The 17,256-nt window shown below is 45.1% G+C and overlaps 1 protein-coding gene across 1 annotated transcript in view; it reads right to left on the reverse strand.

Annotated features, from left to right (window-relative positions):
- LOC118971062 (androgen-dependent TFPI-regulating protein-like) overlaps positions 1 to 16,894 on the reverse strand; it is a 65,569-nt gene extending 48,675 nt beyond the window's left edge. The window contains exons 1-3 of the mRNA XM_073224367.1: positions 16,595 to 16,894; positions 6,755 to 6,889; positions 5,119 to 5,220 (exon numbers count right to left, since the gene is read on the reverse strand). Coding sequence (XP_073080468.1) covers positions 5,119 to 5,220; positions 6,755 to 6,889; positions 16,595 to 16,747 — 390 coding nt within the window. The 5' untranslated portion in view covers positions 16,748 to 16,894. The remainder of the gene's footprint in view (positions 1 to 5,118; positions 5,221 to 6,754; positions 6,890 to 16,594) is intronic.
- Between the last annotated feature and the right edge of the window lie 362 nt (positions 16,895 to 17,256).

Raw genomic sequence — 17,256 nt, forward strand, 5'->3', positions numbered from 1 at the left:
CGGCAATCAGACAAAACAAAGAAATACAAGGAATCCAGATTGGTAAAGAAGAAGTTAAACTGTCACTATTTGCAGATGATATGATACTGTACATAAAAAACCCTAAAGACTCCACTCCAAAACTACTAGAACTGATATTGGAATACAGCAAAGTTGCAGGATACAAAATTAACACACAGAAATCTGTAGCTTTCCTATACACTAACAATGAATCAATAGAAAGAGAAATCAGGAAAACAATTCCATTCACCATTGCATCAAAAAGAATAAAATACTTAGGAATAAACCTAACCAAAGAAGTGAAAGACTTTTACTCTGAAAACTACAAGTCACTCTTAAGAGAAATTAAAGGGGACACTATTAAATGGAAACTCATCCCATGCTCATGGCTAGGAAGAATTAATATCGTCAAAATGGCCATCCTGCCCAAAGCAATATACAGATTTGATGCAATCCCTCTCAAATTACCAGCAACATTCTTCAATGAATTGGAACAAATAATTCAAAAATTCATATGGAAACACCAAAGACCCTGAATAGCCAAAGCAATCCTGAAAAAGAAGAATAAAGTAGGGGGGATCTCACTCCCCAACTTCAAGCTCTACTACAAAGCCATAGTAATCAAGACAATTTGGTACTGGCACAAGAACAGAGCCACAGACCAGTGGAACAGATTAGAGACCCCAGAAATTAACCCAAACATATATGGTCAATTAATATTTGATAAAGGAGCCATGGACATACAATGGCAAAATGACAGTCTCTTCAACAGATGGTGCTGGCAAAACTGGACAGCTACATGTAGGAGAATGAAACTGGACCATTGTCTAACCCCATATACAAAGGTAAACTCAAAATGGATCAAAGACCTGAATGTAAGTCATGAAACCATTAAACTCTTGGAAAAAAACATAGGCAAAAACCTCTTAGACATAAACATGAGTGACCTCTTCTTGAACATATCTCCCCGGGCAAGGAAAACAACAGCAAAAATGAGCAAGTGGGACTACATTAAGCTGAAAAGCTTCTGTACAGCGAAAGACACCATCAATAGAACAAAAAGGAACCCTACAGTATGGGAGAATATATTTGAAAATGACACATCTGATAAAGACTTGACGTCCAGAATATATAAAGAGCTCACACGCCTCAACAAACAAAAAACAAATAACCCAATTAAAAAATGGGCAGAGGAACTGAACAGACAGTTCTCCAAAAAAGAAACACAGATGGCCAAGAGACACATGAAAAGATGCTCCACATCGCTAATTATCAGAGAAATGCAAATTAAAACTACAATGAGGTATCACCTCACACCAGTAAGGATAGCTGCCATCCAAAAGACAAACAACAACAAATGTTGGCAAGGCTGTGGAGAAAGGGGAACCCTCCTACACTGCTGGTGGGAATGTAAATTAGTTCAACCATTGTGGAAAGCAGTATGGAGGTGCATCAAAATGCTCAAAACAGACCTACCATTTGACCCAGGAATTCCACTCCTAGGAATTTACCCTAAGAACGCAGCAATCAAGTTTGAGAAAGACAGATGCATCCCTATGTTTATCGCAGCACTATTTACAATAGCCAAGAATTGGAAGCAACCTAAATGTCCATCGGTAGATGAATGGATAAAGAAGATGTGGTACATATACACAATGGAATACTACTCAGCCATAAGAAGTGGAAAAATCCAACCATTTGCAGCAACATGGATGGAGCTGGAGAGTATTATGCTCAGTGAAATAAGCCAAGCGGAGAAAGAGAAATACCAAATGATTTCACTCATCTGAGGAGTATAGGAACAAAGGAAAAACTGAAGGAACAAAACAGCAGCGGAATTACAGAACCCAAAAATGGACTAACAGGTACCAAAGGGAAAGGAACTGGGGAGGATGGGTGGGCAGGGAGGGATGGGCGGGGGGAAGAAGAAGAGGGGTAGTAAGATTAGCATGCATGGGGGGGAGGGAGAAAGGGGAGGGAAGGCTGCACAACACAGAGAGGACACGTAGTGACTCTACAACATTTTGCTAAGCTGATGGACAGTAACCGTAATGTGGTTGTTAGGGGGGACCTGATATAGGGGAGAGCATAGTAAACATAGTATTCTTCATGTAAGTGTAGATTAAAAATTTAAAAAAAAGAAAGAAAGAAAGAAAAGGGGGATTACTCCTTGACAGGATAAAACTATTGGTAAATCAAAGATCAACGCATGCTTTAAATATCCTTAATGTTGATCACTTAAAGGGTGTCAGATGATCAGCTATGGAGGTACTATTTTCTGATAATATTCCTTTCTCTTAATTAAAAAAAAAAAAAAAAAAAAAGCAGTTACTGTGTGCTGACCTCCAATGAGTTCTGCACAGTGGTATAGAGGGCATGTCAAAGTGTGGGCAAAGGGTCTGTTTGTTTCTATGCAGAAGATCAAGGCCTAGCTTGGATACCTAGAAAATGAACTAAGATACGATATGAGCAGGAGCTTCCGGCATCAGCACTCTCTGGAGGACTCGTGTCGGGGGATGATCATCAAAAAGCCTCCACAGGTATCCGGATTATGCTGCGGTTGTGGCTGCATCCAGCCCACTGTCTCCTGGACTTGCCACAGGAATGAGGAGGGAGATGTCTAGGCTGGCATGTGCATACAGTGAGACAACAAATTTGACTGGATCTGTACTGTTGGAACTCAACCAGGAGTTGGGAGGGGTGCAAGTTGTAGCACTCCAAAATCTCATGACTATAGACTATGTATGGTTAAAAGAACATATGGGATGTGAACAGATCCCAGAAATGGGCTGCTTTAATTTGTCTGATGGTTCAAGTACAGTTGGACAATATCCATCATATCATAGATAAATTTTCACAAATGCCTAGGGTGCCTAAATGGTTTTCTTGGCTTCACTGGAGATGGATGGTAATTATAGATTTGCTTTGTTTATGTCACCGTATTCCTATTATGTTAATATGTGTGTGCAAATTAGTTAGTAGTTTAAAACCTATACATACGTAAGGTACTATACAAGAAGATATGTCAAAGAAATAATCAATCCTCCCATGTTTCCTTCATATGCTACATCTATAGCTTTTCTTCTTCCTTCCTAATTACAACCCTTAAATAGAATTCGTGCCTCATATCGAATTTACCGAGTATCATAATTCCTCCAGGTGGTAAAGATACCTCGAGACAATTGCTGGGCATAGAAGCCACAGGGCATAAATCTGCAAAGAAGTAAAAAGCTAACCTTTGCAAACAATATGGCTTCTCTCTCACTTACCAACTTTACATTTCCCTGTATGGCCCCGGAAGATGACTGGTTAGCCAGAGACGGGTAAGATTCCTCAAGGGAGAAACAACCTAAGACAGGCACAGTCGCAGGGGGGCCATCAGGTGAGAATTTGGGGATCAACAGAGGTGAGGCTCAGAACCTCACCCCCCTGCTTTGAGAGAATTCTTCTGCATCCGTGGACGTCCTGCTGCCCTTGTCTAGCCTGGATTAATACTTAGTCCATAGGCACACACCTGATCATCTGATCATCTACATTTGCCCTCTTACAGCACTAAACTATGTTTTCTACCTTTATCTTGCATCTACCTACCACTTCAGCATTTTATTAAAAATAAAAATAATAATAATAATAGGAGAAATGTGGGATCAACATATAAATCAAGTACAAAAATCAAACGAATATTCATATTTGACCTGATTGTTTATAGTTCATAATGCATGATCAAAACCGAAAGTTTCAGTGATGAATGCCCTTGTACTGTTCACCATGTAAGAATTTATTCACTATGTAAGAATTCGTTCACCATGTAAGAACTTGTTCATTATGCTTCAGAAGATTGGAGACTGACGAGAATTAGGCTTGAGATGGATTAATGATTGTACATTGAGCGTTGACCCCCCTATACTGAATTTTATTGTTGTTAACAACCATTTGATCAATAAATATGAGAGATGCCCTCTCAAACAAACAAAAAAAAAAAGCAGGAATATTCCCTACATGGGTGTCTCAGACAAACGTGAAGAGAAATTGGAAGGTGAAATAGTGGCCTGACAAAAAGAAGGTGATAGGAGAGGTCCCTGAGAGGTGGGACTTATTTCATATGCAGTTTTTGGTCCTGGACTCTACTTAGATTAATCAGTATCTCACTGAGTACATGTTTCAAGTGAAAGTACATTTTTATGGGGGGCAGGGTATGTGGAGGGGCTGTCATTGAATGACTTTCTTTTCCCATTTGGTAATCATGTAGGTTTAAGACAATGGCAGTGTTAGAAGAAAGCCTGTGAACTTGAGGGGACTCGGTATGCTTCACCCCTGTAGTTTCCCCATTTTTGTAATGTAATTTGCTTTGCAGAAGCAGACCTCCTTCTGAACTCCTAATGTGGAAATCCATCTGTATGTACTGAGAACTGAGTTAGGCCTTTGAACGATTGTTCTGTGCATGTACTGCTGCTGACTCAGACCCCCTCCTTCACCCAAAACCTGGGCTGCCTCACTCCGGCTCGGCCCTTCAGGCTACCAATACCGGTACTCAGACACCAGTGACCTGAATATATCAGAAAAGATTCTTTTTACTATTCAGCCCTTCAAAATTAATGGGTAAATAAAAAAATCAAATGGAAATGTATTCACAGAAATGTGAGAATAATTCCATTTGTGAGGAATAGTCCCAATCAGGTGTTAGCTAAGAAATTGCTGCTGAGCTGTGAGATAGTCTTGGGATGCTGGGGTGGATTTTTTTTAAACTTGCTTGATTCCATTTGTAGGTCAGAATTTAACTACATGTTATTTCTTGCTAAAGTCACTTCTCCCAGGACGGCAGCCGCCAAGAAGTTGCCTACCCTTACGCTTGCATGTCTTTTCAATGACTTCATAAACAACTTGTCAGAGAGTCTTGCCTGGACATCCGCTCTGCTCTCAGTGACTGCAATCACAGTGCCAGTTTTTGTTCATTTTGTATCCTCAGTGTGCTCTTTAAATAGTGACAGGATGGAAAGGGAGGCGTGAACAGGATGTTGGGGGTTGAGGAGAACTTGTGCAACATAAATACGGCACTTTGGAGTTCTTAGAACAGAGAGTATTGCTTTTGCATATGCACTGTATTTCCCCGTCACTCACCGTTGCATGAAGGTACCACTTTGGAAAGACATCGTCTAGGTCCTTAGGGAAAAGGAGTTCTTGGTCATAGAAAAAGAGGATCCAGAAGGTCACAAATACAAACTGGGAAATGAAACACAAACAGCACTGTTAAGTTTGGTTCCAATCAGCTTTCTAAGATAACCAAAAAAAACCCAGCAGAATAAAAATAGATACTAGCTTTAGAAATATCTTTGGTATACATTACAGAAATGTGAAATGAAGGGAAAAATGCCTTATTGTGGAATTGCTACACCCTGTGCGGGAATGCCGGAGAGTTAGGGACCAATTCTTTGTCATCGGGGCAGGCAGAGGATATAGATAAACGGCATTTGCAGACCATTAAGTCACTTCGTTGTAACCAATGGCTTCTCTCTTCTTCAAGCTCTCACCAGGACTGCTGACAGCTGCCACGCGGAGTGGCCTGAGTCTTATACTTTCCTTGGCCACCCTCGGAACAGGCATGACAAGGAGAAGCAGGAAGGCTAGGAGAGAGGAAAGGTGACAAGCTCCAGGGACGATTCCCCGGCCAGTTCCCCAAGAGTGGAGTCTCTCCATTGCTCAGAGCTTTGAATTGATCCTCAGGTACCTCTTGGCTATCTTTTCCAAGTGCCCATCCTCTACGTTACAAAATCAGCATAAAGATGGGGAAAAAATACTATTAATATCCTGAGCTTCATACCTTCTTAAATTCCAAAGGCCCAATATCTAAGCCTTCAGAAAATTACTAAACTCCATTGTTATTAAAAACTTGGCCTTTAGATTTATGAGGGTGGAGGGGGAGATGTCCTGCAAAGGTGAAACTGAAACTCCAGGACCTGCTCCGTTATCTGACACTCATTGGTGTTTGGAGGGATTCATTTGTCATTTAAAGTTGAAGTCTCAATACTATAGGAAGCAGGACAATGAAGGAGGCAGTCATTTCTAATTATAGGGCTACTGGGCAGCCGGCAGGCTTGATCTCAGTTTATTTCCATTCTAACTAATGAACGATAACCTAAGCAATGTCATAGGAGTGTGGACAGTACCAGCAAGCATTACAAACTTAATGACTCCTTGTACATATCTTGCTTCTTCTCGGTGTCCATTCATTCAACAAAATGAATGAGACATCCACTGGGTGCCCTCAACCAAGTATTTTTGCTTTCATTGATTTCTTCCATGGGCCAACTTTGAAAGCTCTCATACTTTTTTTTTTTCATGGTTTCTACTTGCAGAAGTAACATTTGCTTATTGTAGCAAGAGAAACAAGATGTATAAAAAGGAAAATTAGTCATCTCTCTCCCCAGCACCCTCTATTCCCATTACCTCGATGGCACCAAAGTTATCTCAGTTGTATTTTTGATCAAGAAATTTCCTTCAACTTCCCCACTAGACAGCAGTAAGGATCTTGTACCACACAGTCACAATGTGGTGAAGGCTAATGATAAATCTGGTCAGTGATGCGTCCTATTTCCAGAAGACACTGGGCAAGGCAGGGCAGTCCTCAGGCAAGACATCGTGCAAGTGCACTCGCTCTGGTTTGCAATATCAGCTCATGGCCAGCCGTGCTCCCCAGGAGGAGTGTTTGTCTGTGTGTCCCCATGTATTACATGACATACACATCTTTGTAACTTACTGTGGATACCGGAAAGGCCAGGGTGGTAAAAAGGAGGTCTCTGAAGGCAGTTACAAACGTAATGCTTTTTTTTCTTTCAATTCTCTTCAGCACATCTTCCAGGCAAGCGACCCCATAGAAAATGACCTGCAGGAGCTAAATTCATTACAACAAATGAGGGCATTTTCATTTGCTTTGATTAATACATTCTTCACTGACATAAAGCTCCATCCCTCTGGGAGCAGAGTTGATTGGAGGAGGAGGGGGCTGTTGGCTGTTTTGCTTGAGAGCCAATTCAAGGGCTGGTCTTGCCGCTCACTGGTCCCTGGCCTTGCTCACTAGAACTGATGGAGTAAAGTCGTTTGGGGGATAATAATGTGTACAGTATTTAGTGTAATTGACTTGAGCTGACATGGAAACAACATAAAGAGTCAGCTTAAAAGGAGATGTAATGAGAGAGATACCTTGGCATACAGAGGTGGGCAGAAAAAGAAATGAACAACACAAGGTCACAAAGCCAGACACAGAAGTGGGCATATTCTTGCCTCTTCCTTGTAAGAAAACATTTTTAAAGACCTAGTGCTGCAATCTTGCTGGGAAGCCAGAATCAGCGACGGCAGCATCATGGAGGAGTTCTGTGTTTCCTCAGGAAGATGCACAAAATGGCATCAGGCTTATCTGAGGGAATAGCCAGCATTCTTTCCTCATTAAAAGGGGGTGCCTGAAGTACATACAAAGAAAATCTGGCTGAGGGTATGTGTATAAAGTGAGAATTCCTGTGGCCAGGTTTCTCACCTGGCCCTGGTTGACTAGCTCACTGCACACCTGTGGGCAATACATGGCTGTTGACTCTATATAAAGAGCTCTGCCCAGTGCTCTGTGTGCAACACCGTGGCAGGGCTACAAGGCTACAGGACAGCAAAGCAGAGGCTGGAGTGGTGGCAGCGCCGAGGACAGAGGCCCAGAGGATGGCTGTGTGGGACGACTGTGTTGGATGGCTGTGCAGGCACACAGGCCCAGAGGATGGCTGTGCGGGACAGCTGTGTGGACAGAGGGGCCCAGAGGCAGAGACCAGCTTGCTGCATGCAGACTTGCTCTGAGTGAATGGAATTTTAGGGACTGACCTGCCACCTGGAAATAAAGTTGGGTATAACCCTTTCACCCCAAGAATGTTTTGCTGTCAATTTCTTTGGTGACACTGAATCCATAGCAAACTTGCCCGGGGCTGAACCCATTGGCAAGACAGGGAGGAAGACAGACGCAAACTCACCCTATCCTTACTGTTTTGCATGAACCTGTGGCTTCTAATCTAAGGCCTGTTGGGTCACAACAGTGAAGAGTTGGGGATGGCTTTAAGTTATGCTTGCATCAGAACCCATCTTATTCCTCAAAAGTGCTGGTTTGGTACAAAATGAGCCATTTGGGCTCTGCTCTGAGAGTGGGGGTGCAGGAATGTTCTGGAACCTGGGGAGATGGGCTAATGATCAATCAAGCTGGCCTTGGGGAACAGGCTCTGAGGTCAGAATGCTAGGAAAGCTCTAGCAAAATCGCCCTCCTGGCACCGCTTGGGCTGCAGGGTGGGAGAGAGAGGATGCAGAAGTGGAGCCCAGTGGGGCCCTTGGACCACAGCACAGACACACCCAGAAGCCTGCTAGAAATGCAGGACCTCAGCATCCCCCTCCCCACACAGACTATGTGATCAGCATCTATGGCAATGGGTCTCAGGAACTTGTTTTTTAACAAACTCTCCAGGTGATCCTTACCTGTGCTAAAGTTCTAGAACCCCTGGATTAGACATACATTTATCACCTTAAAAATCCTACCACCTACTCAGAGCTATAATAGCTGACTCTCATTGGTCTCTTATTATGTGTCAGGCACTGATCTAGGCTTTTAATTTCTCATAACAATCTTATGAGGTAAGTCCTATTATTATGACCTCTCCCAATTCATTTTTCAGGTGAGGAAACTGAGGCACAGAGAGCTAAACAAACTTACCTAAAGTCTTATGGTTGGTAAATGTCAAGGCCCAGATTTGAAACCCAGAGTCTGGAGTCAGACTTAAAAAAAAAAGGGTTTCTAAGAATAGTTCAAATAAAGCACCATGGGAGGCCAGAAGAGAGATAATTATATCCAGGTGGAAGAATTAAAATGACTTCAAAATACACAGAGGCCTGATTTCTACCCCTTTACCCCCACCCCCCACCCCCCTGATATTCTAAATTAATGGGTCTGGGGGTATGGCCTAGGCTTCAGGACTTCAAAATAAGTCTCCAATTTTTAAAATATTTAAAAATATATTAAAATAGAACACTCCCAGTTGACTCAAATCAGGACAGCTAAGGTTGAGGACCACTTGTCTAGAGGGGTTTCCATTTGGAAATTCAGACCTGGATTTCTGGAGAGAAGTGGGGCTTCTGAGAGGAGGAAGTGAGCCCTCCAGGTGGGATGAGATTTCTGTGTAAAGAGGAGAGAAGTGGGAAGTGCATGCTGGGGAAATGCCCTCATCTAAGGGACAGGGGGAGATAAAGGGGCAGTAAAACAGCAAAGACTGGTCAGATGCTAGAAAACCAGGGATGTCCCAGAACCCCGTGGTCCCTGAAAGGGGGAGGAAGTTCTGAGCCAGAGGGGGTTTTCCAGGGAGGGGGGCAACAGTTTAAATGCCATGGAGAGGTTACCACCCATACTTGTCATCTGCTTTTGACATTCAGCCCCTTGGGCCATAGGCTTTGGAGCGCAGCCTTTTGCGCATGGTTGTCAGCAGCTGCCGGCCTCCGCACGCCCCCTCCAGCAGCTCCCTCCCCACGCCCCCTCCAGCAGCTCCCCCTGGCCCCTGGTTTCACCTCCAGCTGTTCAGGCCACAGCAGGCAGCTGTGTCAGTTAGGAAGGGCAGGCACGGGGCCCAGGGCCTGGTGAGGAGGCCTGCACTGTCCTATCAACACAGCAATTCATCCCGGGCTGAGCACTGAGCGGCTGCCAGGCTTTCCCTCTTCAGGGAGAGGCCGCCTCCACCCGGCGTGTGCATCCCACGTGACCGCTTTCCGGAGCGAGTGCTTCCCAGAGTCATCACGAGTCAAGCTCTTGACTTTCTCCTGCTTTCCCGGTCACACAGTGTGGAAATTGGATTGAGGGAAAGAACACTTTACTCGGAGTCTCCGTGGCTTCTCCAGCAATAAAAATTTGCTTGCCGATCACATCCCCCCGCCCCCAGCTCACACGTCATTTCACAGGCATATGCCACATTGTAAAGATGCCAGCTGTGTGTGTGTGAAGCAGCTTTGTCCCCACTGATCTTAATCTATGCTGACATGCCATCATCTGTAACAACAAGAATATTTAAGGAGCCCCATGTAGGCGCTCAGGAGGGAGGCACCGGGGTGTTGCCAAGAGAAATAAATAGGCAAGGACCAGGGCACAGAGGCGCTCCACGGCCGAGAGGGGGCGAGGAGAGGGAGGCGCCGTGAGCTCCACCCACAGGGGGGCTTCCTGGGAAGCTTTGGATCGGCCCCCAGGTGGGACAACAGTCCGCTCATTTTCTAATGACAATGCGATGCTCATAAAACACAGACAGCAAGAACAAATAAGGGAGAAAATGGTAGCTGTTATGGACTGAAAATGTCACCCCCTCCAAATTCACATGTTGAAGTTACAGCCCTCAGGACCTCAGAAGGTGGCTGTATTTAGTCTTCAAAAAGGTGATTACATTAAAATGAAATAATGGGGTGTGCCCTAATCCAATCCAACTTGAGTCTTAAAAGAAGAGATTAGGACACAGATACTCATGAAGGGACAGCCATGTGAAGCTTGACATCTGCACGCCAAGGAGCCGCAGAAGTGACCAGCCCGGCCGACACCTTGACCTGGACTTGGAGCCCCCAGAGCTGTGAGATGCCACTTGCTGTAGCATAAGCCGCCCCGTCTGCGGTGCTTTGTTCTGGCAGTCAGAACAGGCCGACACAGAGACAGCAACAAATGGGCTCCTTTTAAGAATCTTACAACAAGATCACTGTCGTTTACATTTCTCAGCTATTTTGGCTGCCCAAGAAACAGAGCTAATGGTATCTTCCTGATCAAGGTTTACTTCAGAGCTGCTGCTGCTCTGATTTATCTTTTCTACCCATTCTTACCGAATTCCATTTGTTCTTTTATGTCTTTTTCTGAAAAGCTGCTGTTCTAAGCTTGTTAGCTGTCTTCCTTTTTTGTTGCCAGCTGACAAATTTACCACCTGGAAGAGCTGAATTACGTTCCTTATAACTAGTGCAATTTCAGAAACCGACTTAATTTCTACATTCACACGCCTTCCCAAAATTTACAAAAATCCTGAAATCACAGAAACTTAGCCTTTCTAAAGTCATCAAGTTGATTTCTTTGCCTTTAGGTCAGAACCCTCCTAAACTATCCCAGGAAATGAGAATTTCTTCCTTTAAAAAAAATAATTTCTGAGAGGGAGATTTCACAAGTTTTCTCAGTAAAACATAACTCCTCTTAATGGATGAGTCAAGTAATTGAATGCCCAGCTCAGCACAATTGCCTGAGTCGGACAGGCTGGGACTTCCTTAGGTCTCGCCTTCATGATGATGCAATACGTGCAGCTACAGACTATTCCAGAATAGAACAGCAAATGGAGAGTAATTGTGATGAGTATTTTATGTGACTGTGGTGGTGAGAGTAGCGGCATTTGCAGCCAGAAGAGGAAGCTTTTGCCAAAGACTCCTGCATTGCATGTAATATTCAATCATCATTCATGTGCTTGTAGCTTAAGTGAGAAACTGGGATAAGAGAATGAGGTAAAGGACATGAGAGAAGGAATGATAGGAAGAACACAAGCTGGAATGGTGATAGGAAAGAAGGGAAGGAAGCAAGAACCGTGAAGGACAAGCTGGGAAGCATTGTGAGAATGCTTGGCCACTGTTACATAGCTGATGACAACTGGCTTCAGTGTGGCAGTAGATGGTTGTGGGGTAGACTATCCCAGGTGGATAGGGTCCCTAGGAAGTGCCTCTTACCGTTAGAACCATTTTTTGGTCATTCATTCATGCAATCCACTTTCACAGAGTGCCTGTTAGGTGCCAAAATGGTATTAGATGTAATACAGGCCAAGGAGGGCTCTATGTTAATATGCCTTGGGGAGAAAAAGAGAGAAGGAGGGGGAGGAATCGCTTCTGTACATTTACTATTTTACATTATGTAGGTCAGGTTCCTTGGGAAAGAGAAGCTGTGTTTCTGAGCTCCACTCGCAGAGCATTCATTGAGGAGCTCTCAGAACGTCTGTAGGAGGGAGAGGCGAGGGAGGCAGTGGGACTGAGCATCAGCAAAAGACGCAGTGCAGCTGCACGGAGCAGAGACCCTTGGAGCTCCGGAGCTGGGCCGGCCCTTGGAGCTGCTCTGGGGCCAGTCAGGGGATACAGTTACCCCAGGGAGGGCCCTACGCCATTTCTCGGCAGCTCCCTTCTGCTGAGGGTGAGTCTGGGGTAGTTCAGCTATGAGTCATCGGCTGTCAGCGTTCCTCCCCGGGCTAGGGAGTGCTTACCTCAATGCTGGAGGAGAGGTGGGGCCTCTGCCGGCCATGCCACAGTACCCGCAACATGGGAGGAAACAGGCACAGAGAAGTCAGGCAACTCACCTGAGATCACACAGCAGGCAAACGGCAGAGTCAGCACTCATGTCCAGGCAGTCTGGCTCCAGAAGCTGACCTTCAATCACTAATGTCTATGCTATGTGAAAAGAGTCTACCAAAGTGCTGTCATGGTTGCTCAGATAAATGACAGCTACTTCGTTTGGGGCACTGCTGATGACTGTTCCTCTCTATCAGCCCTCAGCCTTTTATCTGACAGCTAACAGCATGGCCTTAAGCATTTGTGTGGAGTAGGCAGGTGAGTGTACGTCTGACCCTGTTGAACGCTAGAGCCCCACAGATTTACATATTAACCCGATGGCAGGACTCCAAGGCTGGCCCCAGGTGTTGAAGTGGGTGCTCTAACGTCAATGAGGCCCTGCTTCTCATTATTCACGGGCTGGAGTTGTACCAATAGTGGGTCCTCAAGGGTCTCTGCACCCGGGCCCTGCTCTGCTGGCCCCGAGGACCTGTGGGCGGAGGCTGCTGTCGTCATCGTGGCAGCGTGAGGGTCAGGAGGCCAGGGCTGCCTGAGGCTGGGACAGATTTATGCAGAGAGGATGGAAAGGCTGTGCCTCTGCTGGTTAGGGGAGGTGGGGGAATGGGGAGGAGGTCCCCAGACCACCCCCCCAACAAAGATCCCACTTATGTGGCACCTCTAACAGTGTTTCAGAAGCAAGACTATGTTTAAGAGGAAAGCCCAGCAAACTGTATGAACTCTGCAGCCAAACTGAGCTGAGAGTCCCCTCCATCCCCCAGCCCCCAGCTTGCATTCCTTGGCGTTGGGGACAGTCCCTGGATGAGAGTGGGGTGGATATAGAGGCGGGGACACAACATTTGTGGAAGACCCAGGCTCTGGAAGCCTGGGCTGCCGTGAGCACCCCGAGGACACCCACTGTGCTGCTCTGTCTCAGGCCCAGCACTCGCCACCCTCCACTTGAGCCTCCGACTCTCACTCCGGACTGCGCCCGAGCAGAGGGCGGCCCCCGGGCAGCCTGGGGTCCTCCTCCAGCTGGAGGCTGGCACCTGTAGCCTGTAGAGAGAGACGCTTGCGCCATGAGACGGGTGGGTGACCCTTGTCTGGCTCATGACCCGCCGCCCATGGTGCTCAGTGAGGGTGCTAATGTCCCGCTAACCATCCTCCTCTCTGCACTACCTTTAAATACAGATGAGGTGACTAGAAGCTCGCCCTGCCCTGCCATTTACTCTTTCCATTCTCCACTGCTGACACATTTTCTGAAGCTTCCCACATATCAGGCCATTTATCCTGCCTGGGCACTCTGGGGTGAGGCACTGTTTTTATTTCTATATCACAGATTGGGAAATGGAAGACACAAAGAAATACCTAGCCCAGGGTCACAGAGCCAGTAGGTGGTGAGCTAAGGTACCATCCAGAGGGCACATGACTCTAGAGCATCTGCATGTAACCACTAGATGACACGGCCTCCCCCTGCCAGCAGGGAATTGGCTGCCTCTCCTCCGGAGTGAGTTCAGGCCCTCATTGTGCAGAGTCACTTCTCCCTCTCCTTCCTTTACTCTCCTTGGGCACTAGGCTGGCATTGGTCTCTGTGACCAATTCTCAGTGGTACACCCCACCCCAACTCACCCCCCTGCCACCAACCCTCTGTCTCCCCTTGGAATCCCCTGGGACAGCTTCAGGAGGAAATAGGACACACTGAGAATGCTGACTTGCAAGCAGGTGGACTTTGGCTTTTAAAAGGGGCCATAACTGATATTCAGCCACCTAGACATTAAAACTGTTTAAAGGGCAGGGGTGTCAATTTCTTCAAAAGCAGAATGGGGTTCAACAAGCTAACATAAAATGAATTTAGGAATGTTATAGCAAGTTATGGGACCTCTATGACTTTATAAACACAACCACTAACTAATTGTTAATGCTAATTAATCTTTAGGAAACAACCATTAGGCCACAAGACCTCAAGAGATAGAAATTGTAAGGCCCAGTATTTCACCTGAACTAACATACTGGAAATCTCTCCTTAAATTGAGCCTCTGAAACACATTCAATCCATCTTCATCAACTGGAAAATAGCATTAAGTTACACCTTCAAGATGATACCTAATAGTCTGCAGAAAGGCAACAGCCACAGGTAAGTCCCTCTCTGCTTATTTCAAGGATCAGAAAAGACTATGCTGCTCAGGAATACAGAAAAAGCTGGGGACAAGTCCAGTCAACACACCAAGTCACCCTGTTTTCATTATGGAGGTGCTCTGTGCCAGACACGGTAGCAAGTACAATATAGGATCTGAGAACATTAGGGCTGACAAGGTCCTAGGACACAAAACTCCTGTTTTGGAGCCATTTCCAATTGACTAGAATGTTAAGACTTACATGTGGCTGGAAATTAGAAAACAATACTGTACATAACAAAGCAGAGACCAAGATAAGCTGTAAACACTCAGGGAAAGGAGAAACATATCTTGGCTGGAATTGCTCAGCAGAGGTTTTAAGAACAATGAGAGATTGGGGGTGGTCTTGTAAGGGAGCAAAGTGGTGGAGAGGCAGGAGGACTTTCATTCAAGAATAGTGTGAATACGGCAAGAGCAGTGACAGCAAGAAGCCTGGGGACCAATCCTAGAAAAAGCACAGGCCTTCCTTGAGAGAGACCAGCCTTTTGGGGGGTGCTGGTGGTGGGGCAGGAGACCTGAAGCCTGGGTAAGCAGGTGTGCACTAAGTCAGGAGCTTGGAATTGGGCCCACAGGCTAGGCGGGAGCCACCGTAGCGTCTTGAGTAGCAGATCATACTTCTCAAGCAGGCAAATGATGTTTAAAACCAAACCAAAGCAAAACCTGAGAAGGGAAGGAGGGATGAACCCACTAAAAGGAAAACATAGGATTTGGGGGCTGATTAGGCAGGGAAGCAACAGGGGATTCACATCAGGAGATAATAATGTCTTTGACAAGGTAAGTGGGGTTTTTTCTATACCTGCAAGTATCAGGGACCTGTGGCTTGTAACTGAGCTAGAATTAAGCTAGGAAGCCGGTTTGTGGGAATAGGTGGTAGATCTGTTCTTAGCCAAGCCTTGTGTGAGGTGGGACATCCATACTGGAGTTTGGATTCGATTTGACCATCAGTTCTGACTTGGACACCCCTCTCTGTCAGTTGACCCTTTTTAACATAAAGCCAATAGATAGACAAAGCTGAGGTTCTTGATGTATTATTCAGGTTACACAAAAGCATTTGTTGTTATTGATTTCTGTTTGTTCAGAAAATTTTATGATTGAAACAAGTAGTCACCTTGATATCTTCAAGCACACTACAGCTGGGCTCAGGGCTCACGTCTTTTTAGACCAAAATCAAAGGCCAGCAAGTGACCAGGGAGGGGGAAACAGAACCCCCAGGCCTCTCTGACTTGAACTCTCCAGACTTCTCCACATTCCAGAGATGTCACTGTCTCTGAATGTTCATAACCTCTGCTTAAGATTGTGATTCCAAAAAGTTGGAATATTTTGTCTGATTTCTGAAATCAGATGTTTATATGGCATCATACATTTTAGTTAAAAATCTCAAATATTACCTAGCATCCTCCCAAAGTGCATCATTTTTAACTTTTAACTCTAAAAATATTTTTACCTATTCCCAAACCATTTTAAAAGTCTATTTTTCTCTCATTCATTTATTAGAATGTGTTTAGTCATGCTACAAAGAAGGGATCAAGTCATGTGATTGGTTTGTAAATAGTTGAAAATGTGTATTTGCCATTTGGTTGGGTGATTTGTCCTTTAAGATGGAGCCTGAGCCTATTAAGAATTGAGGTGGGATCTGAACACGGCAAATGTGCTCGCCTCTCTTGTATGGATCTGTCAGCCTGTGTGTGCTATGAAATCACGTTACTCCTCACTGGGAATCGTACTTCCCACGCAACACACACTATTCTACCTCTCCTTCCAGACTTCCCCAGCAATAGTTCAAAATCCCTCCTGCATTTACACTCAGTCCCATATGAAACCAATGATTCAGTCCCCAGTTGAGCTCATCTGAGAAGAGCTCCAAGAGAAGGCTATTTTCAAAAGAGCTTTTAACAATTAGCCGACACAAAATATAGCTACAGATAACTTCCAATTTGGGCTTCTCGGAGCAAACTGTCCAGCCAAAGAGAAAGCGAAAACTCACAAAGAAGGAAGAATGGAAACTTTATATTTAATGAAATTCAAAGGTGGTATGTATAGAAGCACCAATATTATAGACAAATAGATCAGTTCCTGGTATAGCCAGATGAACTTACCATATTAATAAATGTCAAGTACTTCCATGGTCCGCCATTAAGAAAGATTTCAGAGTTCTGCGGATCCTCTCCTAGTACAGGGATGTCATAATTGAGGAAAATATACCAGCTCATAACAAGGAAGTGGTATATGCATGTAGAACTCCCTGTCATGGCTCACGCTGGCCAGGGAACTGTGAACGTCGCAAGGAACGTTCCTCTGGTGTCACAGCTGAAGTCCTGTGGCAGACAGGAAAGCTGCAAAACACCCCTCTGGGACTGAGAGTTCCAATAGGGCTGAATTTTGCCTCTCTCATAGGCTCTCTTCCTGATAAACTTGGGAAACAGGATTATTACAAGTTTTCAGATGCCTTCAGATAAGAGCAGGTAACCCACAGATTTGCATAAGTGTTAACCTTTAGGCTTTGAAGAGAGCAGAGAGCCATGTGAATGCTGCACTTTGCACTGTGTGGCTGGGGTGGTGGCATGGTTAAGTGACTTATTATACCAATAAACTCTAATGGAATATCAATAAACTCCAGTGAAATACCTTCATGGCCGTGTTCTCCTTTCTTTCCTTCTCACTGGGGCAGAGCAAGGAAGTTGCAATAATATCTCTTGAAAGAATGATGAGCAGGTTGAAAAATCAGGAAGAAGGGATTGTGAGCATGTTTAGGGCACAA

This window comes from Manis javanica, chromosome 16 (genome assembly GCF_040802235.1).
Source record: "Manis javanica isolate MJ-LG chromosome 16, MJ_LKY, whole genome shotgun sequence".
Lineage (NCBI taxonomy): Eukaryota > Metazoa > Chordata > Mammalia > Pholidota > Manidae > Manis > Manis javanica.